At 41.3% G+C, this 27,402-nt stretch overlaps 1 protein-coding gene across 2 annotated transcripts in view; it reads left to right on the top strand.

Annotated features, from left to right (window-relative positions):
• LOC5566101 (zeta-sarcoglycan) overlaps nucleotides 1–25,789 on the top strand; it is a 323,275-nt gene extending 297,486 nt beyond the window's left edge. For both annotated transcript variants that reach the window (XM_021845974.1, XM_021845980.1), the window contains 4 exons: nucleotides 23,837–23,957; nucleotides 24,021–24,282; nucleotides 24,545–24,668; nucleotides 24,731–25,789. In XM_021845974.1, coding sequence (XP_021701666.1) covers nucleotides 23,837–23,957; nucleotides 24,021–24,282; nucleotides 24,545–24,668; nucleotides 24,731–24,964 — 741 coding nt within the window. In that variant the 3' untranslated portion in view covers nucleotides 24,965–25,789. The remainder of the gene's footprint in view (nucleotides 1–23,836; nucleotides 23,958–24,020; nucleotides 24,283–24,544; nucleotides 24,669–24,730) is intronic.
• The last annotated feature ends 1,613 nt before the right edge of the window (nucleotides 25,790–27,402 follow it).

The raw sequence follows: 27,402 nt of genomic DNA, 5'->3' as shown, positions 1-27,402 counted from the left end.
GCAGTTGTATAAGGTAGACGGGAACGTCATCAGGCTGATGCAACACGCGATGGGGATGTAGAGCACATCCCTACACATTACCGACGGTACAGCTGTGTTACGGTCCAGGACTCTCAGCATCAGGAGGGGGATTTTTCAAGGCGATACCTTTAGTCCGCTGTGGTTTTGCCTGGCCATGAACCCCCTCAGCAAAGCACTCAACCAATGCAACTATGGCTACCAACTGAAAAGTGGAGAAAGGAGCACAAGAGTTACCCACACCTTCTATATGGACGACCTGAAGCTATTTGCGGAATCAGTGCAGAGGCTGCATCAGCTGTTGCAGCTAGTCACGACATTCAGTAACGACATCCGGATGGAGTTTGGTATTGACAAATGCAGGTCAATTCATCTACGTCGGGGTCAAGTTATGGATGCCAGCTGTTTCCGCGTCAACGAGCAGGAGGAGATTCGGAATATGGTTGAAGGCGAAACGTATAAATACCTTGGATTCCTGCAACTTAGAGGTATTCGCCACACAATGATCAAGAAAGAGCTGCAGGAAAAGTTTTTGTCACGTGTCAACTGTATTCTGAAGAGCTTTCTGTCTGCCGGCAACAAGGTGAAGGCGATCAACACGTTTGCTGTGCCCCTGTTGACGTATAGTTTCGGGGTGGTAAAGTGGACCAAGACTGACTTGGAGGCGATAGAACGAGCAGTACGAGTGGCGTTCACCAAGCACCGAATGCGCCACCCAAAATCGTCCATTGAGAGAGTCACCCTGCCACGTGCAGCAGGAGGAAGAGGCGTCACCGATATCCAGGCACTATGTGTCTCCCAGATCCAGCAGCTGCGGGCATATTTCGTAGAAAGCCAGAACCGCCACGAAATTTACCGCACTGTATGCGAAGCTGACCACGGCTTCAGCGCCCTGCATCTGGCGCAGGAGGATTACCAGCTGAACTGCGACATCAAAACCGTCGATGAGATGATCGCAATGTGGAAGCAGAAGGAGTTGCATGGAACGCACCCCCATCAACTGGAGCTCGAGCACATCGATAAGGTGGCGTCAAACACGTGGCTGGTGCGGGCCCAGTGAACCATGTATCGTATAAGAAAGTGCATCCAAAATCACATATTCATGCGTCCAAAATCAGAATTGCACAAGATGTCATATTAAGCGTTATCAATGTCAATACAAGTTGTATATAAATCCCCAATACGATTCATAAACAACAATCTGTGTTGACAACAAAACATGTCGTAAATAGTGCAACATAGAATCACGTTATGTTATATAAACTGACAGATCATATATCAATCCAGTAAGCATCGTATGAAATCGCAATAACTTATCAAAAAATGCCACCCAAACTTTGTCTATTTACTGACGATGGGCCTCAAAAAACAACAAAGTATGTGTCGCTGTACATAAAACATGTATTAACATTGGCAAATAATCACTCTTCCGACAAGCAACCCTTGGTGGTACAGTGGTAAAGTGCACGATTGTTTATCCAGAGGTCCCGTGTTCGAGACTCGCTGAAACTTTTTTTTTTATTTTCATCTAAATTTTGTGGCATCGTATATCTGATCGCAGAAAGTCCGAAAAAGTCGTGCCAAGTACGCATATAGCCATATACGCATATGGTAGGTAAATATGGTAGGTAAATAGCTTTTTCGTGCATTCTATACGATTGAATTGATTCGTATAGAATGATATTAGCAAAAGTTATACCAACCAAAATGTTGACTGGGGGGTGACCTCTTCTCAGAAACAGAAGGTTTCATGGTAGCCATCCAGGACCGGGTAATTGCGACGAAGAACTATCGGCACTACATATTGCACGAAGACGTGGAGGACCGCTGTAGGAAGTGCAATTCAGTAGGGGAGACTATCGAGCATGTCGTTGCCGGCTGTTCAGTACTAGCTGGATCAGCCTACCTCGATCGTCACAACGAAGTTGCCAAGATTGTGCATCAACAGCTTGCCCTTAAGCACAACTTGGTGGATCGATTTGTGCCCTACTACAAGTACCTGCCTGACCCGGTTCTGGAAAATAGTTGCATAAAGCTGTACTGGGATCGCGAGATCATAACGGACGTCCTCATCCGTGCCAACCGCCCCGACATTGTAGTCTACGACAAAAGGATGAAACGAGTTACACTCATCGACATCGCTGTACCGCTGGACCACAATGTCCAATCAACGTTCTCTAACAAGATAGCGAAGTACCACGACTTGGCGGAGGAGTTGAAGCAGATGTGGCACCTAGAGGACGTCCGTATAGTTCCGGTAGTCCTCTCAGCGACCGGAATTGTCCCGAAATCTCTCCTAAGGTCCCTAGACGAGCTGGAATTGAAGAAGGACCTACACAGCATCCAAAAAGCGGTGATTCTTGGAACCTGCAGCATAGTTAGACGGTTCCTGAACCACCACAACTGAGAAGCTCATCCAGCAGACTCATTAGGATAAGTAAAACCGACCAATGAGATCCACAGAGCCTAATCCCCTTTGGCATACAGATTGCCCGGGGTAGGTGAAAGTTTCCAGCATTTTTTTTGCTGAGAAGTGCCAAAACTCTATAAGGTACCGTGGGGTAAGTGGATACAGAAAAATCATTAGTCAATTTCATTATTACGTACAGCTTACGTAAATAATGTAATTCATACTTTTTTCTGTGGATAACAAATGATGGACTAATATACTTCAAATCGTCATTTATTTAGATTTTTCTGATTTTTATGTATTGAGTATGAGGGACTTGAAAATTTGCGCCAAATGATCCACTTGCCTCACTATGGTGGGGTAAGTGGATCACCACTAAAAAAAATCTTTTCTCAAAACATATACGGTGTAATCATGTATACTAAGAATGATATTGCTCTCGTTCTTGTTATTAGTGCTAGTTATGTTATGTTTCGATACCATAAAAATTGAAAAGTATCTTCATTTTATCAAAATATTATTAAAAATATTTATACATTAGTTCACACTAATTCAAACAAAAATAAAACATTGTAGCTAGAATTATTTGGAGAAAATTCTTTATTATAATCGCATATGTTATAAAGAAGTATTGTAGGATTATTCCTAACGATGTTTTCGAAAAACACTTGTAGTTTAAAAATATTAGATACATTTATTTTTGTTTAACAAACTGAAATCTTCTTATTTTATTTTTGAATGTATTTGTATCATCTGTCTAGAACAATTTATATGGTTATATCGTACCTTATGATAAAATGTTGTCAATTGGAAAATTTGCATATTTTGCTGTTTTGCAACTCAGCTTTAATGAACCACGAAAAGTTTTGTTAGAATTTTGCAATATTTATTCTTTTATATTTTCTTATACCAGAAAGATTAAAATAAATTTTAGGTGGATTAATTCAAATTTTCTGTAGTCAATTAGACAAATTTAAGCTAGTAATGAGAAACAGTAAAAACAAAACAATATTTGCGAGTATTCAAACTTATTCAAATTATTGTAAGCAGTCTGCCAATAAATGGTAATAATATTTGATCCACTTTCCCCACCCCAATAAAAAGTGGGGGTAAGTGTACCATGTCCAATATATCTGTATTTATTTATAAAATTCACATATTTTTCATGTTGATTCATACAATTAGAACTGAAATGTACATCACGCGTTGAAAAAACTAGCAGAATTTGATTTAAGTCAGAGATACAATGAATTTTTGATTGACGGAAAACAATTTTGAAATTAATTGATTTTTGCAGCCAACAAGTTTGCTTGTGTTAGTGTTGGTGTAGTATCAGTTTTGCATTAGTATCAGTGTGGACGTAAGAATATAACCTAAAACGAAGCAATGCTGCGAAAACATTCAACATATTCAAGTATTTATGCTCAATATAGACAAATGATCCACTTACCCCACTGATACACTTCCCCCACTGTACCTTAATAAAAATAATAATAATAATAATAATAATAATAATAATAATAATAATAATAATAATAATAATAATAATAATAATAATAATAATAATAATAATAATAATAATAATAATAATAATAATAATAATAATAATAATAATAATAATAATAATAATAATAATAATAAACATGGAAAAAGGGCCACAGTTTTCAATGCATTCAATTTTCATTTATGTTGCAAAAAGTAAAAAGATGCGTATTTAAATATTTTTTATTCAATCGGAATAAAAGATGCACTCGTGGCATTACTTTTTAATAAGCATGAATTGAATCTCACTCGATTATTGTCACCTTTGATGAAATGCAATAATATGTTTTAATCAATTACTCGCTTTTTTCATGTTTGTCTATTGTTTGATTTTCACACTCCAGTTTGTCACCCTTTTTTTTGTAGATAGGGCATATAACGCCTTGTTTCCACTCCTCCTGTAGCTGTTTCGTTTCCCAGATTCTGACTATCAGCCGATGCAGACAAGCGGCCAACCTGTCCAGGCCCATCTTGATGAGTTCGGCTTCAATTCCATCCTTGCCAGCAGCCTTGTTGTTCTTGAGCTGTTGGATGACATTCTTAACTTCCCCCATCGTGGGAGCTGGTTAGTCCACTGTGCTGACGTAGCCATCGCCTTCGCTATCCTGACCTTCTGTGCCTGTGTTCTCTACGTCATTTAGGTGTTAATCGTAGTGCTGCTTCCACATTTCGATCACCTCGCATCCGTCCGTCAAGATGCTCCCATTCTTATCCCGGCACATTTCAGCTCGCGGCACGAAGCCTTTGCGGGATGTGTTGAGCTTCTGATAAAACTTCCGTATTTCTTGAGACCAGTACAGCAACTCCATCATATGGCATTGCACCTTATCCATGCGGCGCTTTTTGTCCCGGAAAAGGCGGGTTTGCTGTTTTCGCTTCAGTCTGTATCGTTCCACGTTTTGTCGCGTACCATGCTGCAGCATTGCAGCCCGCGCAGCATTATTCTCTTCTAAAACCTCCTTAACACTCTTTGTCGAACCAATCGTTTCTTGATCTCCGTTCCACACATCCGACAATGCTTTCGGCAGCGTCGTTAATGGCTGCTTTGACTGTCCTCCATCAGTCCTCAAGAGGTGCCCTATCGAGCTCGCCCTCATCAGGCAACACTGCCTCAAGATGTTGCGCGTACGTATTTGCGACATCCGGTTGTTTCAATCGCACTAGATTGTACCGAGGAGGGTGTCGGTACCATACATCGTTGATGACAGACAGTTAGTGGTCGGAGTCAATGTTAGCGCTTCGATAGGTTCTGACTTTTGTTATGTTGGAGAGTGCCGTCCATCGATCAAATAGTGGTCCGGAAGTCCCTGCCGTCTCCCATGTTGTGGGTTGCTCGGGTGTGACCAGTTCTCCTGACGCGTTTGACTCTTTGCTCTCTCCTGTCACGCACGTCCGTCTACGGTAAGACGTCCGGCTTGATTCGCCGGAGAAGTTTTTTTTTTTTTTAATTTTTTTATTAGTATCATTCCAAACATTACATTCATTTCTTATATCTAGGTGTTCTGTGTTATTTGACAACACTATCATCCTAATTTGGTAAAACAAATTTAAGATTTAATTAACATTTTGTTAACAACATATTACATTTCATTTGCCGTAGCAGTTCAGTTTTTTTTACAGGTGAGTTGATTTCACCTGCTTATAAGAGAAAAAAAAACGTTTTTAATATACTTAACCTAACTTAACCTAAACATATAACGCATTAATCGTGGCAATAGAAGATTGTAACGATTTTTGCCTGAAATAATTAATGATTATATTTGACATTTGTTCCAATGTTTCAACATTGGATATTCTATGTAACTCATTGGTACTATACCAGGGAGGAAGCCTCAGAATCATTTTCAAAATTTTATTTTGAATTCTCTGCAGAGCTTTCTTCCTGGTATTACAACAGCTAGTCCATATTGGTACAGCATACAACATGGCTGGCCTGAAAATTTGTTTGAATATCAAAAGCATGTTCTTAAGACAAAGTTTTGATTTTCTATTAATAAGGGGATAAAGACATTTTACATATTTATTACATTTGGCTTGAATGCCCTCAATGTAATTTTTGAAAGTTAAATTCTTATCAAGCATGAGCCCTAGATACTTAGCTTCATATGACCAATTTATTGGAACCCCTCTCATCGTGACAACATGTCTACTTGAAGGTTTCAAATAAAGAGCTTTTGGTTTATGTGGGAATATTATTAGTTGAGTTTTGGAAGCATTAGGAGAAATTTTCCATTTTTGCAAGTATGAAGAAAAAATATCCAAACTTTTTTGCAATCTATTACAGATGACACGCAGGCTTCGTCCTTTGGCGGAGAGGCCTGTGTCATCCGCAAACAAAGATTTTTGACATCCTTGAGGTAACTCAGGTAAGTCAGATGTGAAAATATTGTATAATATTGGTCCCAAAATGCTGCCTTGAGGAACACCAGCTCTTACAGGAAGTCTTTCAGATCTGGAGTTCTGATAATTAACCTGAAGTGTACGATTTGACAGATAACTTTGAATTATTCTAACAATGTATGTTGGAAAATGGAAGTTTTTTAATTTTACAATCAAACCTTCATGCCAAACACTGTCGAATGCTTTTTCTATGTCTAGAAGAGCAAGACCAGTAGAATAGCCTTCAGATTTGTTGGAACGGATCAAATTTGTTACACGTAAAAGTTGATGAGTGGTCGAATGTCCATGGCGGAATCCGAACTGTTCATTGGCAAAAATTGAATTTTCGTTGATGTGGGCCATCATTCTGTTCAAAATAACCTTTTCAAAAAGTTTACTGATGGAGGAAAGCAAACTGATTGGACGATAGCTAGAAGCTTCTGCAGGATTTTTGTCTGGTTTTAAAATTGGAACAACCTTAGCATTTTTCCATTTGTCAGGAAAATATGCTAATTGAAAACATTTGTTAAATATATCAACTAAAAATGATAAGCTACTTTCTGGAAGTTTCTTGATGAGGATGTAGAAAATTCCATCATTGCCAGGAGCTTTCATGTTTTTGAATTTTTTAATAATAGTTCTCACTTCTTCCAAATCAGTCTCCCAGGCATTTTCGAAAACGTTCTCTTGATTGAGAATATTTTCGAACTCCTGAGCAACTTCATTTTCAATTGGACTAGTAAGTCCTAAATTAAAATTGTGCGCACTTTCAAACTGCATAGCAAGTTTTTGAGCTTTTTCGCAATTAGTTAGTAATAATTTGTTTTCCTCTTTCAATGCCGGTATTGGCTTCTGAGGTTTTTTCAAGATTTTCGATAATTTCCAAAAGGGCTTAGAGCCAGGGTCCAATTGAGAAATTTTATTTTCAAAATTTTTGTTTCTTAATTGAGCAAAACGTTTCTTGATTTCTTTCTGCAAATCCTGCTATATAATTTTCATAGCAGGATCGCGAGTGCGTTGAAATTGCCTTCTCCTCACGTTTTTAAGACGGATCAAGAGTTTAAGATCATCGTCTATAATCACGGATTCAAATTTTACTTCACATTTTGGAATTGCAATGCTCCTGGCTTCAACAATGGAATTTGTTAAAGTTTCAAGAGCATTGTCAATATCAAGTTTAGTTTCTAAAGAAATGTTAACATCAAGATTAGAGTCAACATACGTTTTATATATATTCCAGTCGGCTCGTAAATAATTGAAAGTGGAGCTGATAGGATTGAGAATCGCTTCTTGGGATATTTGAAATGTAACAGGGACATGATCAGAATCAAAATCAGCATGAGTAATCAGTTGGCTACAAAGATGACTAGAGTCGGTTAAGACCAAATCAATCGTGGATGGATTTCTAGAAGAGGAAAAACATGTGGGGCTATCAGGGTATTGAATTGAGAAATATCCTGAAGAGCACTCATCAAATAAAATTCTGCCGTTGGAATTACTTTGAGAATTATTCCATGACCGATGTTTGGCATTAAAGTCACCAATGACAAAAAATTTTGACTTATTGCGAGTCAATTTACGCAAGTCAGTTTGGAGCAAATTAACTTGCTGCCCAGAGCATTGAAAAGGCAAATAGGCAGCTATGAAAGTATATTTACCAAACTGTGTTTCAACAGAAACACCTAAAGTTTCAAAAACTTTAGTTTCAAATGACGAAAACAATTGATGTTTTATACGCCTATGAATGATGATTGCAACTCCCCCACATGCCCCATCAAGTCGATCATTACGATAAACAAAAAAGTTAGGATCTCTTTTGAGTTTAGATCCAGGTTTTAAATACGTTTCGGTAATAACTGCTATATGCACGTTATTAATTGTAAGAAAATTAAACAGCTCGTCCTCTTTACCATTCAGAGAACGAGCGTTCCAATTTAAAATATTTAAATTATTATTTGGATCCATTAGAAAAACGTAATCCAATAACAATTTGATTTGTAAATTTTACACCTACTTGGACTGCTTCAGTCATAGTGGTGGCTTTGAACATTGCATCAATCATTAGATTCAATTGTTCAGTTAGAAAATTAAAATCAGAGGCAGACATGTCATGTGATTTCCCATTGGAATTTCCGGTAGACGAAGAAGTGGAATTACCTGTGGCGGTAGGGTTTTTTCCATTTGATTTGAAAGAAGTAGAATGGGTACCCATGGATCGAACAGGGGAGGAGTTCGAATTTCCTGCTACGATATCGGCAAAGGATTTACCGTGGGTAGATACATTCGAAATAGAAAGATTCGAACGGCTACCCGACGGATTAAAATTAGTTTGTGAATGAGCATGATTATGATCTTCCTGATGGGTATGATTCATGATCAAGCGATCGTTAACTGAAAAATGAGCATTGTTCGATACTCTACCAGGCAAATTCCGGAAACGACCGTTATCGTAACGGATATTATCTTTCATCTGCCTGGCACGAGCCTCAATGACCTTTTTGTGTGAAGGACAATTCCAAAAATTGGACTTATGGTTAGCCCCGCAATTACAACATATGAATTTGGTGGTATCTTCCTTCACTGGACAGACGTCTTTGGCGTGAGAAGAACCTCCGCAAATCATGCATTTAGCATCCATGCGACAATTTTTTGTACCATGACCCCACTTTTGGCACCGACGGCACTGAGTGGGGTTCTGGTAATTTCCTCCAGGTTTCTGGAAATGTTCCCATGTCACACGAACATCAAACAAAAGTTTTGCTTTTTCTAAAGCTTTAATATTATTTAGTTCTTTTTTGTTAAAGTGAACTAAATAAAATTCTTGAGAAAGCCCTTTCCGAACAATGCCAGATTGGGTTCTCTTTTTCATAATGATTACTTGGACTGGGGAAAATCCAAGTAAATCATTTATTCCATTTTTGATCTCTTCAGGTGATTTATAGTCACTTGAGAGACCTTTCAAGACAACTTTGAACAAACGTTCAGTTTTGTCGTCATAAGTAAAAAATTTGTGCTTCTTCTCTTCAAGATGTTTGAGAAGAAGCTCACGATCTTTAAGTGTTTCCGGCAAAACGCAACAGTCTCCTTTCTTTGCGATTTGGAAGGAAACCTTGATTCCCCTAATGGAGTTCAAGATCTCCTGCCTAAATCCCCCAAATTCGGAACAACTGACCACGATAGGCGGCACTCTTTGCTTCCTCACTTGAATCAAAGAGCCTGGGCTAGAGGCTGCTTCGATTTGGTGTTCGGAAAATTTGTCTAGAGCATCGAACTGATTGCTCATTTCGATACAATTATTCATTTCACCCTTGGAAGAAAGTTCGCATTCCGGGGAAGCGTCCTTTCTTCCATTCTTGCCACGTGTAGTGACAGTTTTAAAACCCACTTTTTTGGAAGGAAGTAGTGAATTCAGAGATTCACCCTTCCTTTTGTTTGTTGTTGATACCATGTTTAATTAATAAACGAAAGAAGACGTGACCTTCGAAAGGTTTTTTCCCAAGACGGTGTCCAAGAAGGATTACTACCGCTAGCTTTCGCCAACGGGTCCAACGAAAAATCGAAGGCACGGGTCCAAACAAGGATCGTAAAGGGATCAATAGTAGAAAAAATAGTACTGAAAAGTACTGTTTTAGTGGCACTGAAAAGTACCGTTTTTAATTTTAGCACTGAAAAGTACTGTTTTTGTAGCACTGAAAAGTACTGTTTTATTGCTTTAGGTAGTTTTTAAGAAAACTTCCAAGAGCAGAGAGAATTCGTGTACGCACAGCACGAAGGTACGATGCGCACTGCGCCGGAGGAGTTCTCGTTCATCATCAGCTGGTGGGCTCTGAAGTTTCCAATTGTCAGTCTGAACTCCTCCTCCTGGCTAACCTGAGCGTTCAAATCACCTATAATTAGCTGTAAAGTGCGCCCTTTATCAGTACATCGTAGAGCATTCATGTATTTCCTATGAAGTTGAGAGATTTGCAGTTCCTCTATAGTATATACAGCAAAAGAAAATACATGACATTTTAAATAGGATTCGAAATGCTATACGGTATATTGCATTGAATTCTATCGAATCTTTCTCAGTGTTAGATACGTCGTTTTGAAAAATAATGCTTGAAATCAATAAAAAATTTAACAATATTTAGAAAAGGCCATTTTGGCAAAGAAAGCTCTCAGTTAATAACTGTTGTTTTTTGTTTTTTTTTTTTATATAATTTTTGCCTGATGGTATTGCTTCTTGGGGCTGAGGTCTTATTGATGTCTCTATGCCATTTCGTCACCTCTGGCTCTATTCGCTCTGGCTGTTATTTGTTTCTGCTCCGTCACTTACATTTTGAGGCCGTCCACACACCTAGGCCATGTGAGACTTTTTATGATACATGCTACTGTGTTTATTCGTTGTTTTGACTTTACTGCGCTACTCGTCATGCTCTTCGAATGGACCGGTTGGATGCCAAGGTCGGTATGGAGATTCCGGTTGAGAGTTGATATCCGGTACGCAAGCGCCCTGACGACCCAAAGCCGGCGATTCGTCGTGACCGATACTACTCCACGTAGTTCCAGACGGTGAAGCTAACTTACTCCTATAAAGAGTTCCCCGAAGGAGGAATATCTCCCGAAACCGGGAACGTTACGCTTATTCTGATGTTGGCCCGTAGAATGCCGAAGTCGGTCCACCAATTCCGATTGGATGATGGCTTCCGGTTCATGTTGCTCCGATGACTCAAGTCGCTGACTCGCTACGAACTACTCAGAACAGTCCCTGACGATGGATCTATCCTACTCCGACGAAGATTTTCCCGGCGCCGGAAGATCTCCCGAACCGATGCTATCCGGGCAGATGCCGAGGTCGGTCCTGTGATTCCGACGGAGGGAAGCTTCCGGTTCACAGGCGCCCCGACGACCATTTGCCGGCGCTGTTTTGCGATCTACTCAGCTAGTCTCCTTTGGAGGATCTAGCCTACTCCGACTGGATGGTGGTCGGTATGGTACCGAGGTCAGTTCTGCGATTCCGGTGGAGAACCGGAGGCTTCCGGTGGAGAACCGGAGGCTTCCGGTTCGCAAGTGCCCCGATTACCCTTGTTCCCGACAGAGTATTTAACTTACTCCAACCACGGCCCGACGCCCTCTGGACTTCTCGCCATTTCTGCCCAGTCAACATTTTGGTCGCTGAAACTTTTGTTATACATCATTCTATATGAATCAATTCAATCGTATAGAATGCATGAAAAGGCTATATGCCTTCCAAAGTGGAGGCTATATACGCACTTGGTACTACTTTTTCAGGCTTTCTGCGATCAGATATACGATGACACAAAATTCGGATGCAAATAAAAAAAAGTTTTCACCAAGCCTAAAACGCGGGACCTCTGCATCATATATCAGACACCTTACCACTGTGTTTTTTTTTTTTTTAGGGCACTCCGTGCTTGTGGCCACTACTGTGCCGGAATCAGTTTATCTGTATCTTCCTTACCGATACAGTTCTATTTTTAGCTAATCTATATTTACATCTGCTTTCACTCTCTTCTGCTCTTTTGCTCTCACACCGAGCAGGTAGGAGAGTGCTCTGCTGTTGGTCCAATCGATTTCCATAAGCCATAGTCAATTGCTCTTGCGGTGGTTCGTTTTGCCGTGTTCCTGAGTCGTTTGAGGCTAGCTGCCTGCGAAGTGGGTCAGTTTGTCTTAGTCACCATCTGATACTGACGGAGGATGGATGTGTTCCCCTAAGCACGGTCCTCCGTGCGGCGTCTTCTGGTGGCTGGACGGGTTATTTTTTTGGAGGGGCTGGACCTTACCACTGTACCACCAATAGATACATGTCTGAAGGGTGGTTATTTGCCAATATTAACGCATGTCTCATGTACAGCGATACTTGCTATGATTTTCTTTGAGGCCCATCGTCAGAGGATACCAATTTTGGGTGTCAATTTTTGCTAAGTTATTACGACTTTATAAGATGTTTTCTGGATTGATATATGATCTGTCAGTTTTTACAACTTGACGCGATTCTATGTTGCACTATCTACGACATGTTTAGTTGTCAACACAGATTGTCGTTTATGAATCGTAGTTGGGATTTATATACAACTTGTGTTGACATTGATAACGCCTTATTTGGCATCTTGTGCGACTCTGATTCTTGGCATACGAATATGTGATTTTGGATGCACATTCCTATACGATACGTGGTATACTGGATGTTGCAGCGACGACATGATATGCGTTATCGCTCTGTTTTATCGGGGCTTAAATCTCCGTCACTGCCTTCGAGCATTTCGTTCCGTACTTCCGCATATCTTGGGCAGTCAAATACTACATGTTACGATGTCTCCTTGATGTTTGGGCTGTCTAGGCAGTGAGGCAACTCTACGTGTCCGAATCTATGGAGATACTTTCTGAAACATCCATGACCTGATAGGAACTGCTACCTGACACAGTTCAGCTCTCGATGTTACTCGATAAACGCATTGAACGTCGAACACATGTTCGTCACTCGCCCCCATAGGAGCAAACGACAAGATCAAAGGATCAAACACTACTCCACCATGCTATGCGAGCGGCGCGCAACACGGTTGATCCTGCCCTCATCGCCCGCCCTGCAGGAGCAAGCGTCAAGGTCGAAGGATAAAACAACACTCTCTGAAAAAAGCCGCGTGATGTTTCACAAAAGCCGTTTAAGAGGTGAACTAAACCGCGTGACATTCCATATCCAGGAAATCCTACTAATCGTATAATGAAACTCAAAATGGAACAAACTCACCAAATTCATGCTTCCTCCGTTATTAAGTCAAGATCCAGTGTAATCACATAGCACTTTTAAGCAAAAACAAAAATTAGTTGATCCACCAGCAAAATCTCGAAAAAATTCTGACACACAGAACCCGAAAACAAAACTTGACGAGCGGTGCAAAACACGACCGCTCGCGGCAAGGCCTACTGCGCTTCCTTTGAAGCACGATCAAAGCAGGCGGAGAAAAACATCCCATCTGTTGCGGCCCGTGATCAGCAATGTATCGCAAGTTGTAACAAGTCTGATAAATAGGAACAGCGAACGAGAGCGATGATAAAATCTATTTTTCTCGATTGTTTACTGCTGTAAATAGGTGTTTTACTTTACTGGCACGATAAATAATCCCCGAACTATTGTCCACTAGGATAGGAGCTTGTTTTGGAGGGTTTTTATCATGCACTGCTATCCCCTCGATCTGATCAAAGTCGTAGCAGTATACGATAAACAGTCTCTCATAAAGTGCTGCATATTATGATAGTTACAGAGGGCGATACGTGAGAGTTTCTCTAATTAATCGCCCTCTGTATAATCTAATCTGTAAAACCAATAATCTCGAATTGCGTCTACCGTCAATCAGCCTTTGCGGAATACAAACAGCATTTGCGACAAGCCGCGCTCATTCTCCGTAAACTTCGTCAGTCTATTAAGGATGATTCTTCCCATATGTTTTCTAGCACACAAATGGGCCTAAACAAGACTGGATCTCCCAGTGGTTTCCCTGGCTTTAGCAGCAGTACCAGTTTCTGGATCTTCCATATTCCTTGAATGGCACTTCTGCAGCACCTTCCTGTACATTTCCAGATATGCCAGGATGGCAGCTTTCCATCTAGACCAGGGGCTTTCTTCGATTTTAGTCATTTCACTGTTACTACTACAAGCTCGTCGTTAGACACTTGCCGTCCCTCAGCGATTGCTTCTGCGTTGGTAGCCAGGACGTCGGATGGCTTCGGGTAGAGACCCTTCACGATCAACTGCAGTTTGTGTCGCAGTTGCAGCTGGTGTCGAAGGGTCCTTGGCCATTTTCATAACGTACGTCTGGCTTTGACCACGTTATCTCAAAGATCCCTTAAAATCGGGTCTTCTCTGACGCTTTTGAGAAACGCTGCGAAAGTCGTAGCATCGTTAGCCTTGACGAGTATGAAGTCCGTCTTCGGCGGCATCCGCCGAGATGGAGGCTTTTTCTTCTTCTTCTGTTCAATTTGTTGTACCTACGTCCGCTTTTGCTGGTTTTTCTTCCTTCTGACAACGACTTTTCTCCACCTATTCTCCCATGTAGTGGCGTTCGTACTGCGCTTCTCTCTCCAGAAGCGGCGTCCCTAATATCCTGTCACGTCTGCTTCTTGAATCCACCAGGTCTCCTATCTTGAGGCGAGTTTTCTGCTTCACCTTGGAGTCATAGAAACTTATGTGTTGTCCATCCCCACTGACCACTCTTTCGTCTGCTTTCCGATGTAACAGCGAGAGCAGCTTTAGCCGTCCCCAATGCGTACTCCGCTGTTTTGGCTCTCACCACTACTGATGAGAGGGCCTTCCGGATCTGTACGATCATGGGTTTTATCTCCTTGTGGACGTCGTTCATATTGTCCACGTAATTATGGAGTTCCTCTGCAAGGCACATCGTCACTAGTACCTTCGTTTTTTGTGGCACTACGTTCAACCGACTGCACTCTGGAATTTGTGGTATCAGGTATCAGAAGGCCGACTCCAAAGGCACGTTCCCCACCAGTTGGGAGATTTGTGCCATCGCCATATTTGAGCCTATTTCATCATCTACCCGATGGGAGAGGAAAGGGAAGGGAAAGATGGGAGGAAATAGGAGTGGGGTCCCTTGAAGAGGGAAAATCGCATAAGTGAAATTAGAGCATGTAGCTCCATACCACAATGGGTTCGAACAGCGCCCTAAAAAGGGCACTGCAAAACGCATGAGCGTAAAGTGAGCCTATAGCTCATTACCACAGCGGGTTAAGAATAACAGAATGTCCTGAAGATTCAGACTTCTGAATTCAGTTTCACTTAATAAGTGTTTACCAAGTAATTGGAATCGCATTTGCGAAAAAAGTGGACAGTTACATATCAGGTGATATGAAGTTCCATAATCGGAGTCACAACTATCACACACAAATGAGTCAGCACGCTGAATATTTGCCATGTGATAGTTGAGTCGGCAGTGGCCTGTCAACGCTCTGACCAAGAGACTGCAATTCTGCTTTGACAGATTTGTTAAATACTTTGCCACCCCTGGAGATGGCTCAGTAATGTACAATTTTGTTTGACGACATGACTCCAAACTATTCCAATATTGCTTGTGCTGAGTTGCCGCCCAAGAGTTTATCTGAAACTTCACCCAGCACTTCGAAATTGGAATAGCCGGCTCAGGGCCAATGAAGTCATGCGATGCTCCATCGCGACCTACCTCATCAGCCAATTCATTTCCAACGATGGTAGAATGGCCTGATACCCATACAAGGTTTACAGAGTTGACTGAATTCAGTTCCTCAATTTGAGTTCGACATGCGATAACAAGCTTCGACCTTGAGTTGGCCGAAGCGAGAGCTTTTATAGCAGCCTGACTATCTGAACAGAAGTATATGACTTTACCCATTACGCGCTGTTGAAGTGCTGATTGCACTCCACACATAAGAGCAAATATTTCCGCCTGAAAAACGGTGCAGTTTCTACCAAGTGAGTAAAACTGATCCAGTACCCATAAACGGTAAGAGCAAGAAAGTGCTTCTTGTTTAAGATATATGTGTAGTGGCGCAACGTCGAAAAGGGCCTCGAGCGCTGCTGTGGGAGTTGTAGAGAACGCACCAGACATCGCCATCAAGCACATCCTTTGGAGATGGCCCAATTTTGATTGGATTGTTCTCACTTCGCCCTTTTGCCACCACACAAGACATCCATATGCCAATATTGGTCGAACAACTGTTGTGTAAATCCATTTGATATATTTGGGTTTCAGGCCCCAAGTTTTACCAAAGGTTCGCCGGCATTGACCGAAGGCCATGCAAGCTTTTTTGACTCTGAAATCAATGTGAGGTGTCCATGAAAGTTTGGAATCTAGAATGACTCCGACATACTTTACTTGATCAGTCACATTAATCTCAGTGCCAAAAAAGACGTAAAGGTCGAATTCCATCGCGGTTTCGTCTTTCCGTAAAAAGAACAATAGATGTTTTATTCGGGTTAACCGAAAGGCCATATTGGCGACACCAACTCTCTACTACCTGAAGAGCACTTTGCATCAGGTCGAATAGGGTGCTTATGCACATACCAACTATCAGAGCTAGATAGTCGTCGGCAAATCCATATGTTGGAAAACCGCTATTATTGAGTTGCCTCAATAGCGTATCTGCTACGAGATTCCACAAAAGTGGTGACAAGACTCCCCCTTGGGGGCATCCGCAAACACTCAATTTTCGAATCGCTGCTTGACGCAATGTCGAGAAGAGATGTCGGTTTTTGAGCATTTGATGAATCCAATTGGTAATCATTGTAGGTAGCCCATGATTTCGTGCTGCTTCCAATATGGCATCGAAAGACACGTTATCAAAGGCACCCTCAATATCCAAGAAAACACCCAAGCAGGATTGCTTCTGAGCGAATGCTTTCTCGATATCGTATACAACTTTGTGTAAAAGAGTCACTGTGGACTTTCCAGATTGGTAAGCATGTTGATTCACATGAAGAGGCATGTTTGCCAAATAAACATGACGGATGTGATGATCGATAATGCGTTCCAGACATTTCAGAAGAAAAGAGGTCAGACTGATTGGTCTAAAACTCTTCGCTTCTTCATACGACGCACGTCCTCCTTTCGGGATAAACTTTACAGTAATATCACGCCAGGATCTGGGAATATACCCGGTAGCAAAACTGCTTACAAGTAGCTTTTTCAAAACATGTTTGATAAACTCAAATCCCTTTTGGAGCCGAACAGGATAAATCCCATCCGCTCCTGGAGATTTGAAAGGAGCAAAACTATTAAGTGCCCATTGAGTCGATTCAGTAGTTACGATACTGCGAGCCGAGGCCAGAGAATCGTAACTACATGAAAAGACATTTGGTTCATCCGTAGATGCTATGTCCACACATCCGGGGAAGTGTGTATTGAATAAACATTCTAAAACTTCTTCATCGGAAGAAGTAAAGTTACCATTAGGTAAGCGAATTTCGTTCACTTGGAAGTCCTTAGATTTTGCAAGGATTTTGTTTAGCCGACTGACTTCACTCAAACTGGAAACATTTGTACAAAGGTTTTTCCAGCCGGATCGTTCAGCAGAACGAAGAGCCTTCTTGTAAGCCTTGCGAGCCGACTTGAATAACTCTGATCCAGCTGAACGGCGTCTGTTCCAACTCCTTCTACATTGTTTCCTGAGTCTAGTCAGATCGGAATTCCACCATGGGGTCCCTCTTGTAGTCTTTACAGACCGCAGAGGACATGCTTCTTCAAAAGCTTCCATAATGTAGGATGTTGTAGTATCAACGGCATCATCCAGATCACTTGGATTTTGAATGGACGGAGAATATCCATGAAATTTGGTCGCAACCAATTCAATATAGAGTTCCCAGTTTGTTGACCGGGGATTCCTAAAACGCAAAGTCTGCGCAGTTACATTTGAATGTTCAAAGAAGATGTAGCGATGATCAGATAATGATTCCTCATCTGATACATGCCAATTCGTCAACTCGTGACTGATTCTATTCGAGCAGAGCGTTATGTCAAACACTTCTTCTCTATTAGAAACCATGAAGGTTGGGCGATTGCCTATGTTTAGTAATCCAAGGTCTGTACTACTTAAGTATTCCATCAGACTGGAGCCTCTCAAATTGATATCTGAGCTGCCCCAGATGATGTGATGAGCATTGGCATCACTGCCCACAATCAGCGGAAGGCCTTTTGTTACGCAGTGTACGACAACTCGTTTGAAGTCATCCGTTGGAGATGGTTCATCATGTGGTAAATATACTGAACAATAGACGTATTTCCTGTTGTGGTCACCAACAGAAACATCAATTGTGACAGCACATACATCTCTGGTCGTCAACTCAGAAATGAGTGTAGCAACGATTGCTTTATTAACGAGCACGCATGTGCGAGGCATGGAGCGCGAGTTTGCCATTTCAAGTTTGCTGAAAGTAGCAAAAACTGGGTCTACAAGGTTACCTAGATAGAAGTTTCCTCTACGAAAGTAGGGTTCTTGAACTAGCGCCACTTGGGCTGCACCATTTTGCATGAGTCTGCAAAGATTGATCGTTGCTGTTCTTTTATGCTGAAGATTGATGTGAGCTAACCTAACCGTAGCCACTACCCAAACTAGGCAGGATTAAGCTGTTTGCAATCTCAGCACGAAAAAGACCAGCAACGAAAAAACCAGATTGGTATCTATTTGAAGTCGCCAAAGGCGAAAGAGCACAGAATACACTGTGTAAAACGCAAAATGCAAATCCATATAGGTGATAATTTAAATTAAATGTCAACATATTCATAATCCCACCCTTATTAAGCCTCAGGATAGAGACTGAAGAAGGGCAGCCGATTATCTCGGAGAAACACAAGGTCACCTGCACCATTGCTCCGGGTAGCACAGGAAGGACTCAATACTGTGGAGGGCACTCTGGTACCTCACAGGCTCCGTTAGCGGAAATTTTTTTTAGACCCCCCTAACCATTCATTCCTAGGCACGGTACGTATCACACCATGAATTAGGGGTCACCTGTTAGGTGGATTTTTACCACCGGAACAGGCAGTCCGTAGTGTTAATTCTTAGCCAGTTGAAACAACCGCTACCGACACTACGCGGCTATCTAGGCTGCTCGGGAAAAGGAGGTTAATATTGATGATTAACTCCTGAAGTGCCCAAGCAGCCATCAATCCATTTTGTGAAACTACGTTCAACCGACTGCACTCTGGAATTCGTGGTACTGTGTCTTCTGTCGTTGCTGATACAGCTATTACTGTACTAGCCTGCTGCTACTGTTGCAACTAGTTCTTCTACATTTGTCATCGTTGGATGTGACCTCAGTAAACCATATCTTGTGAACGAATTCACCACATTCATTCATTGCGTTGTTGTTTTAATCTCCTGCCATGTTGTAGGAATCCCCTTTAAACCGCTATCTCTAGCCATGATAAGTAGTTGCCCTCATGAGCCCATGGTTGTCTATGCAAGCAGTGAGGCCATGCTTGGTTTAAAAAGGTCTCTTATGGGGTACCATGTTCAGAGCCGGATAGGCGATAGTCAGTCCACCGACTAAAGTTACGAGTTTTAAACGTATTTGGTGGTCTGTCAAGGTTTTACCGGAACGGGGCAACCGTACCATTATCCCAGTCGCCGTTTTGGAGCGGTGTAATTCATTCTTACTAACGAGAGGAATAACGCAGATTATGTCATCGCTGTGAAGACCAGAGAGCTCTGGGCTGCGATCGGAGTAGGCTAGATCGTTCGTCGGAGACTAGAGGGGGCGTAGCATAGTATAATAATAAGTCGTATGGTACGTGCAAACCGGAAGTCATCCTCCAACCGGAATTGCTGGACTGAACTTGGTACTTGGCCGACCAGTAGGCTAAATCTACCGCCGGAGTCAAGTTGAGTAATTTGCGAAACAGCACCGGCAAATGGTCGTCGGGGCACCTGCGAACCGGAAGCTTCCCTCCACGGGAATTGCAAGACCGACCTCGGCATCTGCCCGGATAGCATCGGTTCGGGTGATCTTCCACTGCCGGAGAAATCCTCGTCGGAGTAGGATAGATCCACCGCCGGAAACTACTCTGAGTAGTACGTAAAGAAACATCGGCTTGAGTCGTCAGAGCGCCAGTGACCCGGAATCGCTGGACTTACTTCGGCACTCCAAAGGCCAGTATCGAAGCATGAAAAAACGCGTAACGCAAACATCGGTTTGCGAGATATTCCTACGTCGGGGAATTCTCCGCCGGAGTAGACTCAACCGTCAGGGACTATGCCTCCGTCACAAACCACCAGCTTTGGGTCGTTGGGCGCCAGCAAACCGGAATCGCTGGACCGTCGAGTCGTTCGAGTCGTCGTAGAGTAGCGAAGTGCACATGAGCGTCCAGTAGAAGTTTAACAGGGCTCTGAAGTGAGGCCAGCCAAAGAGTAAGATTCGTCGTCGCACAGAAAGCTGTGCAAAACACCGACAAGATTCAACCGACAATTGAGAAAAACGATTAGTCGCAGATACACCGTAGAAATGTCGTAGTGAGCAGCATTTTTGACAACATTAAACTCCAACAGCGAATTAGCAGAACAGCTAGAGGCTAAGACTGACGAAGTGCATGAGCACAGTCCTCCCCCGATGAAGTTTCGAGATGTAGTTCCGGAGGAGATCGAGGCATAGGAGCAGTATGAAAAGTTTTTGAGTGGATAAATACGCCTCTCGTAAGTCTGACGCCGTGCCATCCCACAAATGGCCAGGCATTTGAAGCGGTTTTTGTAAATAAAAAAAACTAGTACGGGTACACCGTTTCGGTTCATACTGTCTTGTGTTAGCTATAACTCTTTCTTCGTGCTGCGTTTTATTTCTGCGATGGATTCACTTTTCTTCAACTCTTGTCGTTCTGTACCGCTCTCTATCAGGTATAAGCCATCTGTCACTCTATGGAACTCGTCATCGAACCAGTCGCTTTTTTTTCATCGTTCACGAATTAGGGCCTCGAAAGATCCTGACATCTATGACATATGAGAAATGTTGCCTATCAACCAGTATGTGGTGTCACCAGGCATGTTTGCGGAGATTCTGATTGCCGTCCCTCTAGCAGCAGTAAAGTTAACAAGTCGCAGGCCATGATCGTCGATAATGAAAGCTTTCCGTTCCAATGACCGACTCTTCGAAGGCCTTATCAAGGCACTCATAGAACTCACCCTTCGTGTCATCGGGATTACCATTCGTTGGCGTATATGTTATATATGTCTTGATAAGGCTTTGGATTGGAACAACATGCCCTTAATGCTATACCCATTGATTCGATCGCCTATCGGTTCCCACCGAATAACTCACGTCATCTGCTTCCCAATCACAATAAAGTCATGTCCACGTTCTGCTCTGTCACCATAGCTGTGGTACTTTTCACTGTGTGGTGGAATTCACTGACCGATTTTGCGTATTTCCTGGATAGCTGTGACGTTCATTCAAAGGGTCAACACCCGCGGGTTCACCCAAAGCTCTCACGTTCCGAAATCCCACTTTCCATTTGTTGTTCCTAATTTTGTTCCCTAGTTTGCATTGATTGCAATGGAACTTACACAGGCTTCGTACCGTGAGCTCAAATATTCAGCTAAAACGGTAGCATATTGACGAAAGAACGCGAGGTTGAAGGTTGAAAGGTGGAAGCAGCAATACTATGAACATCTGAATCAAGTAATATTACTACCATTGACTTCTAGAATATGCTGCATTTGCGTACGATCAACCATGTCTGATTAGCGTTTGTGTATTTCTGTCCCAAACGTTATGCTATTGTATTCTACTTTTTCAGTTTCCATCGCATCACCCCTCCAACCGAAATCGGCTCCGCGATCACAACTTTTCCACTTCATTTCATTCTCCTAGAGGTGAAAGGGAAAAGGATATGACGGGTGAAATTGAAACTTTTCTTACCTCCTGCTGTGGCACGCCAAGTCGTGAAAGTGTGCTCTCCATCCAGCCACCCACCACTCCTCAATCCGGTGCGGGTAGACACTGTGTGATACACATTGTGGGAAAAGCCGTCTGACGTATTGCCCTACAATATCAAGCCATTCGTCTTACACCAAAGGTTGACTGAGTGCGGCTGGCGAACACTGATTGAGGGACACGTGTTTATTTATTTACGTTGAGAGGGGAAATGTTTCGTTCTTTTCTTTTGCCATTCACTGAGCTTCCAACTCGCATTAGCAGCGATAATGATCTTTGATTCCTCCGGGAAGCACGGTGGAATAGACAGAGAGCAAACTTCTTCATTTTCCCGAATTGATTTGATTAACTGGTTGGTTTCCGATTAGAAAGAGGTAACATAAATAAAAATTATGTATAGCATAATTTGTAATTTATATCAATCAATTAATTTTTAGATATTTTGCTGAATTCAGATGAGAAAACACTATGGGTAATATCTAGTTTTTATCTAATTTGTAACCATCTTTGTTATTATTGAATATGATATTTCCCATTGAATTGAAGATAAAGTTTCGAAAAAGAATAGAAGATAGAAAATAAAAGCTAGAAGCTAAAAACTACGAACAATAAGCTAGAAGCTAGAAACTACACACCAAAAAAATCTTAGATTTACACGTAACGTAATATTAGCCTCAATCATGCAAAGCCATTTCTCATGTATTATTCAATGATAAAACCTACAAACACATCTATTACATACAACATTGTTACCAAAATCCTTTATATTGAACGCGAAACGTCTTCTCCCGAAGAATGTTGCATGCAAAACGGCACGGTTTACATGATTTTCACGCTGAAAATTCAATCATAAATAATGCACATCAAATGACAAGCCGTCGATCCATCCATGTGCATTATTTTTGACAGAATATTCATCGAAGAATCATGTAAACCGAGAATTCTTGTTTGCAATTTCACTTTCAAGATGCAAGAAAGCATGCCACATTGACGAATGTTGGATGGAAGATCATGAAATGTTTCAGTTTCACTCAAGTTTGCAAGCATTATCGAATGCAATGAGACAGTTTACATTAATTATCGTTGAATGTTCTGTTGCAACTCGTTTTACATGATTATCATAAAAAATTACGTGCCATGTAAATTTGAGAATTTTTTGCTGTGTAGAAGCTAGAAGCTAGAAACTAGAAGCTAACAGCTTGAAGTTAGGAACTAGAAGCTAAAATCTAGGAGCTAGAAGCTAGCATCTAGACGCTAGAAGCTAGAAGCTAAGAACTGGAAGATAGAAATTAGCAGAAAGCAGCTAGCAGCTAGAAACAAAAGCTAGGAGCTAGAAGCTAGCAGCTAGACGCTAGAAGCTAGAAGCTAGAAGCTAGAAACTGGAAGCTAGCAGCTACAAGCTTGAAACTAGAAGCTAGAAGCCGGCAGCTATAAACAAGAATCTAGAAGCTAAAAGCTGGCAGCTAGAAGCTAGAAGCTAGCAGCTTGAAATAAGAAGCAAACAGCTAGAAGCAATGAGCTAAAAACTAGAAGCTTGCAGCTAAAAGCGAGAAGCTAAAAACTAGAAGCTTGAAACTAGCAGCTAGCAGCTAGAAGTTAGAAGCAAGTATCTAGGAGCTAGCTGCTAGAAACTATAAACTAGATGCTAGAAGCTAAAAGTTTGAGACTAAAAGCTTGCATCTGGAAGCTAGAAGCTAGAAACTAGGAGCTGGCAGCAAGAAGCTAGAAACTAGCAGCTAGCAGCTAGAAAGTAGAAGCTAGAGAAGCCATGCCATTTTTATTTGCGATTTAGGTAGGAAAGTTTTTATTACATTTAAATTTGTGTTAATTTGGATGAAAAATAGCATGGCCTGTTGTGATTGTGGTAATTACGAATTCTTGTTAAAATTTGTGTGTATTTTAACACCTAGTTGGCCATGATTTACTAAAAGTTTACTACCAAACTCTATTTGAAATAATATTTGAGATTGTTATGATTTTGATATTCCATTCCGATCGGGGTTGGGACAGTAGAGAGTGTTCTTTTCCGTAGCGATAGCACCTTTAATTTGTGGATTAATTTGTTATCTTTGCAGGACGGAATGGGCCAGCTGAAGATAGTTTCCGGAGGGATTCAACTGACGGGCCAGGCGATGGTCTTGGACATACTGCGAGCTTCCTCGATACGTTCCAAACATGGGCAACCCATTTCGATTGGTATGTTTTGAAGACTTGTTAGTGCTGAGATGGAGGTTAATTGAACACTGCCTAATTTCGCAGAATCTTCACGCAACTTCAGCGTTAACACACGTGATTCGGAAGGATACTTGGAGAATCAGCTTTTTCTGGGTCACGATCGGTTGGAAGTCCTGGCAAATCACTTTCGGGTAGCAGATACGCATGGCACTTCGCTGTTCTCAGTTGATCGAGATGAGGTAACGGTAGGGGCTAGTTCGCTTCGGGTTGAAGGAGAAGGCGGAGTAATTTTCAGGGATTCCATCCAAACTCCCTTGGTGCGGGCGGAAGCCGGAAAGGATTTGAAGTGAGTTTACATTGATAGAGAACATTGCACAATGTTTTCTCTTATAATATGTTTTTGTTGGTTTAAGACTTATGATGTCTTCGAAGAATTTTAGGAAAAAGTTTGGTTGGATGGTCCTTGCATTTGGTTTAAATTTTGAATAATTCTTTATCAACAAATTCTCTGCAGACATCCAAAGGAAAAAGTTTTTATTTTTCTGCCAAACTGTCGATTCTGATAATTGATAAATGGATTCTGAAGAAATATCTTTTCTCGAATCTAGATTGGAATCACCAACGCGATCTCTGGAGGCACGTGCCACTCAGGAAATTTTCATGCAATCACGTGCTGGAAGCATTGAAGCCAACTGTCTCAACGATCTCAAGCTGCATTCGGTGGCGGGCAGCGTAAGTTTCCTTGAAGTTATTTGAGAGACCGTTCAGTGACAAGGTCCTTCTTCATTTCACAGATTCGCCTGGATGCCAGCACGATTATCATGCCTAATCTTCGAACTGCACAAGCTCCATCGGCTTCATCTTCCGGATCATCCCGAGATCACAGCAGTGGCAGTAGTTCTACATCGACCTCTTCGTCTTCATCTCACAGTAAAATCTACCAACTGTGCGCCTGTTCCAACGGGAAACTATTTCTTGCTCCGGCCCATAGCATATGCACAGCCGACGACAGTGCCATCTGTAGGTAATATTATTTATTCCGACAAGTCGTAGTAACAGCCGTATCAAATCGTCACCAATTGGTAGCCTAATAGCAAAAAGCAAGCCCTTAGCCATAGATAGTCACAATCAAGTGTATATAGAGTAACCAATGCGCCGAAAAACGGCGGGTAGGCGCTTAAATCACGAATACGGACTACACTAGTTTTGTTAAAAGTTGGAAACCATTAAACTTATAGGAGAAAATTACACAAATTGGATTTCAGGTTAGTTACAAACGACACGAAGCAATTGTTGATGAAATTTGTTACTTTTATTTTACGTTGGTCATATTAGCGTGTGATTTTGTAGAAATCTTCCCAAATTCCCAAAGTTAAATGTTTGGAAATCTGATAACAAATTGATTGATTTAAATCTCCTCCAGGCTAGACTCATCCTTTGAAATGAATGAAAATCTGTGAAGAAACAGAGCTTATAGCGGATCAAATTAGAAAACCATCGAATCATCAAACATACGTCATAGTTTACCCGTTTTGGCTCAAAAACAAATCAAAATTTAACAAACCGATAAAATAAGCGCCGCAAAAAGTGCTAAAACATAGCTTGAAAATAATTGAGTAACAAAAAAAAAAGTTAGCCGGAAGATTAGGGGGAAACACGTAGTTAAACCAAATGTGCAAAGCAGAAATTATAGCTCTGAAAAGTCGCCAATTAAAACGATAATCGATATCAATACGGTCATTTCTGGGGGTAGTTACGCAGAAGAGAGGTATAGTTTTTCATAAAAATATACATATCATATACAGTAGCTATTAAGGCATGGGAGTAAAGTGCGAATAAATTACTTAAAAGAATGGCTTGGTCTGTGTCGGGTTTTCATTCGATGACATTCAGTTTGCAAACGAAAATCTCGATTCATTGGAAAAAGCAGACAAACTGTTTTCTGGGTAGAGGAGAATGGCAAATAAATATTAAATTCTACCATGAATGTTAGAATGTTTGAATGTCAAATTTTGTTGTTTGCTTGTGTAATATAAGAAGTCAATTTTTGAATTTGTCAAGTCATTATTAGCAAACTCAAATATCTACTTCCAAATCAACAAAATGTGCAAAAAATGTTCAAAATTAATGAAATTTTTTGGAGTTTGTCAAATGAAACATCAACATATAAAAAATCTATGCACCCTAAATATCCGAAAATACAGTGCACATCTGTTCTTTATACTAAAGATGATTTTATTCAATTTACTATCAAAGCAAAATAACAGTCAAAACACAACACTCAATACTCACTTGAGTTTCTGCTTTTTTCTGCGTCTAACCATACTGGTTATATACTGCATGGTAGATAGGAGGAAAAAGAACGACAGCAATCCCACCCATTTAAGAGCATTAAAGCTTGAAAAAGATCTCTTACTTGGCCCGTCACCAATCATCGGAGAGTTGGTTTTTCCATCTGCCCAAAGTTGCTGCATGGCTCTTAATACTTGAATTGGGGAAAAAGGCTCAAAATGTACTGTTTTAGGACATTTTCACGTTATTCAATTTTTCTTATTCCTAAACACTTCTGTATGCTTATCAAAAAGAACAAGAAACTATTTTGTTCAGAAATTTTGAAATATTGAAAACAAGATACAAGGTACTGTACTGCCCATACTTGCATAACAGTCCCATATTCTATGGGATTCCCTATATAAATGGGACTGTTATGCGATTATGGGCAGTGTAGACGTGTATGAAAAAGTTTTAGGTCTATAGCTTTCACCAGATGATTAAAAATTCTTTAGGAAAGGTTGAATGATACATTTTAATCACGTTCCCCTGAAAAACTTTTGTGTGATGGCATACAGGGTGCAAAATTGGGAAAATACTTTTTTGTTGTTATCTTCCAGCTGGCAGACAGGCGGACGTCATACATACCCTTACCAACATGTGCACAAACCAACCTATGATCATTTCGTGTGTACAAGTGGAAAGCGAAAAGCCGGTGGAATCATTTTTCCCACGCAAGCTTCAGATTAATGAGTGCCTGGTGATGAAGATGGTGGTTGGTGCTGTTGAGGTTACCCAACAAATGATGCTACGCTGATCCGCCCAAAAAATCATAACTGTCCTATATGAATTTTTAAACCATACTTAAAAATTTGAGCGCTTCTTTCTCATTGCCTTCTTTATACATATGGGACATTTACGCTTTTAAGGACAGTGCTGTTGTCGGAGGATGCTTGTGTTGTCCTCTGTCCCAGCTGGACGACTTGAACGACCAACTCGTACGATACACCGTTATTGCAGGAAACGAAGAAGGAGAAGACAAAAAGTTACGTCGGGTCTCATGGGCTCGTCTGTCGGTTGGTGTAATGAAAATTTGAGGAGGGATTAAAACCCGTAATTGTTATTGTTATGACTCGGTTGGTTAAGGGACTTTTTGGTGGTCGAAAGGCGTTCAACGGGCGTTTGAATGGCTGAC

The sequence above is a fragment of the Aedes aegypti genome, chromosome 1 (genome assembly GCF_002204515.2).
Source record: "Aedes aegypti strain LVP_AGWG chromosome 1, AaegL5.0 Primary Assembly, whole genome shotgun sequence".
Taxonomy (NCBI): Eukaryota; Metazoa; Arthropoda; class Insecta; order Diptera; family Culicidae; genus Aedes; species Aedes aegypti.
Note: the sequence above shows the minus strand (reverse complement) of the source record. Positions and strands in the feature narration are given on the sequence as shown.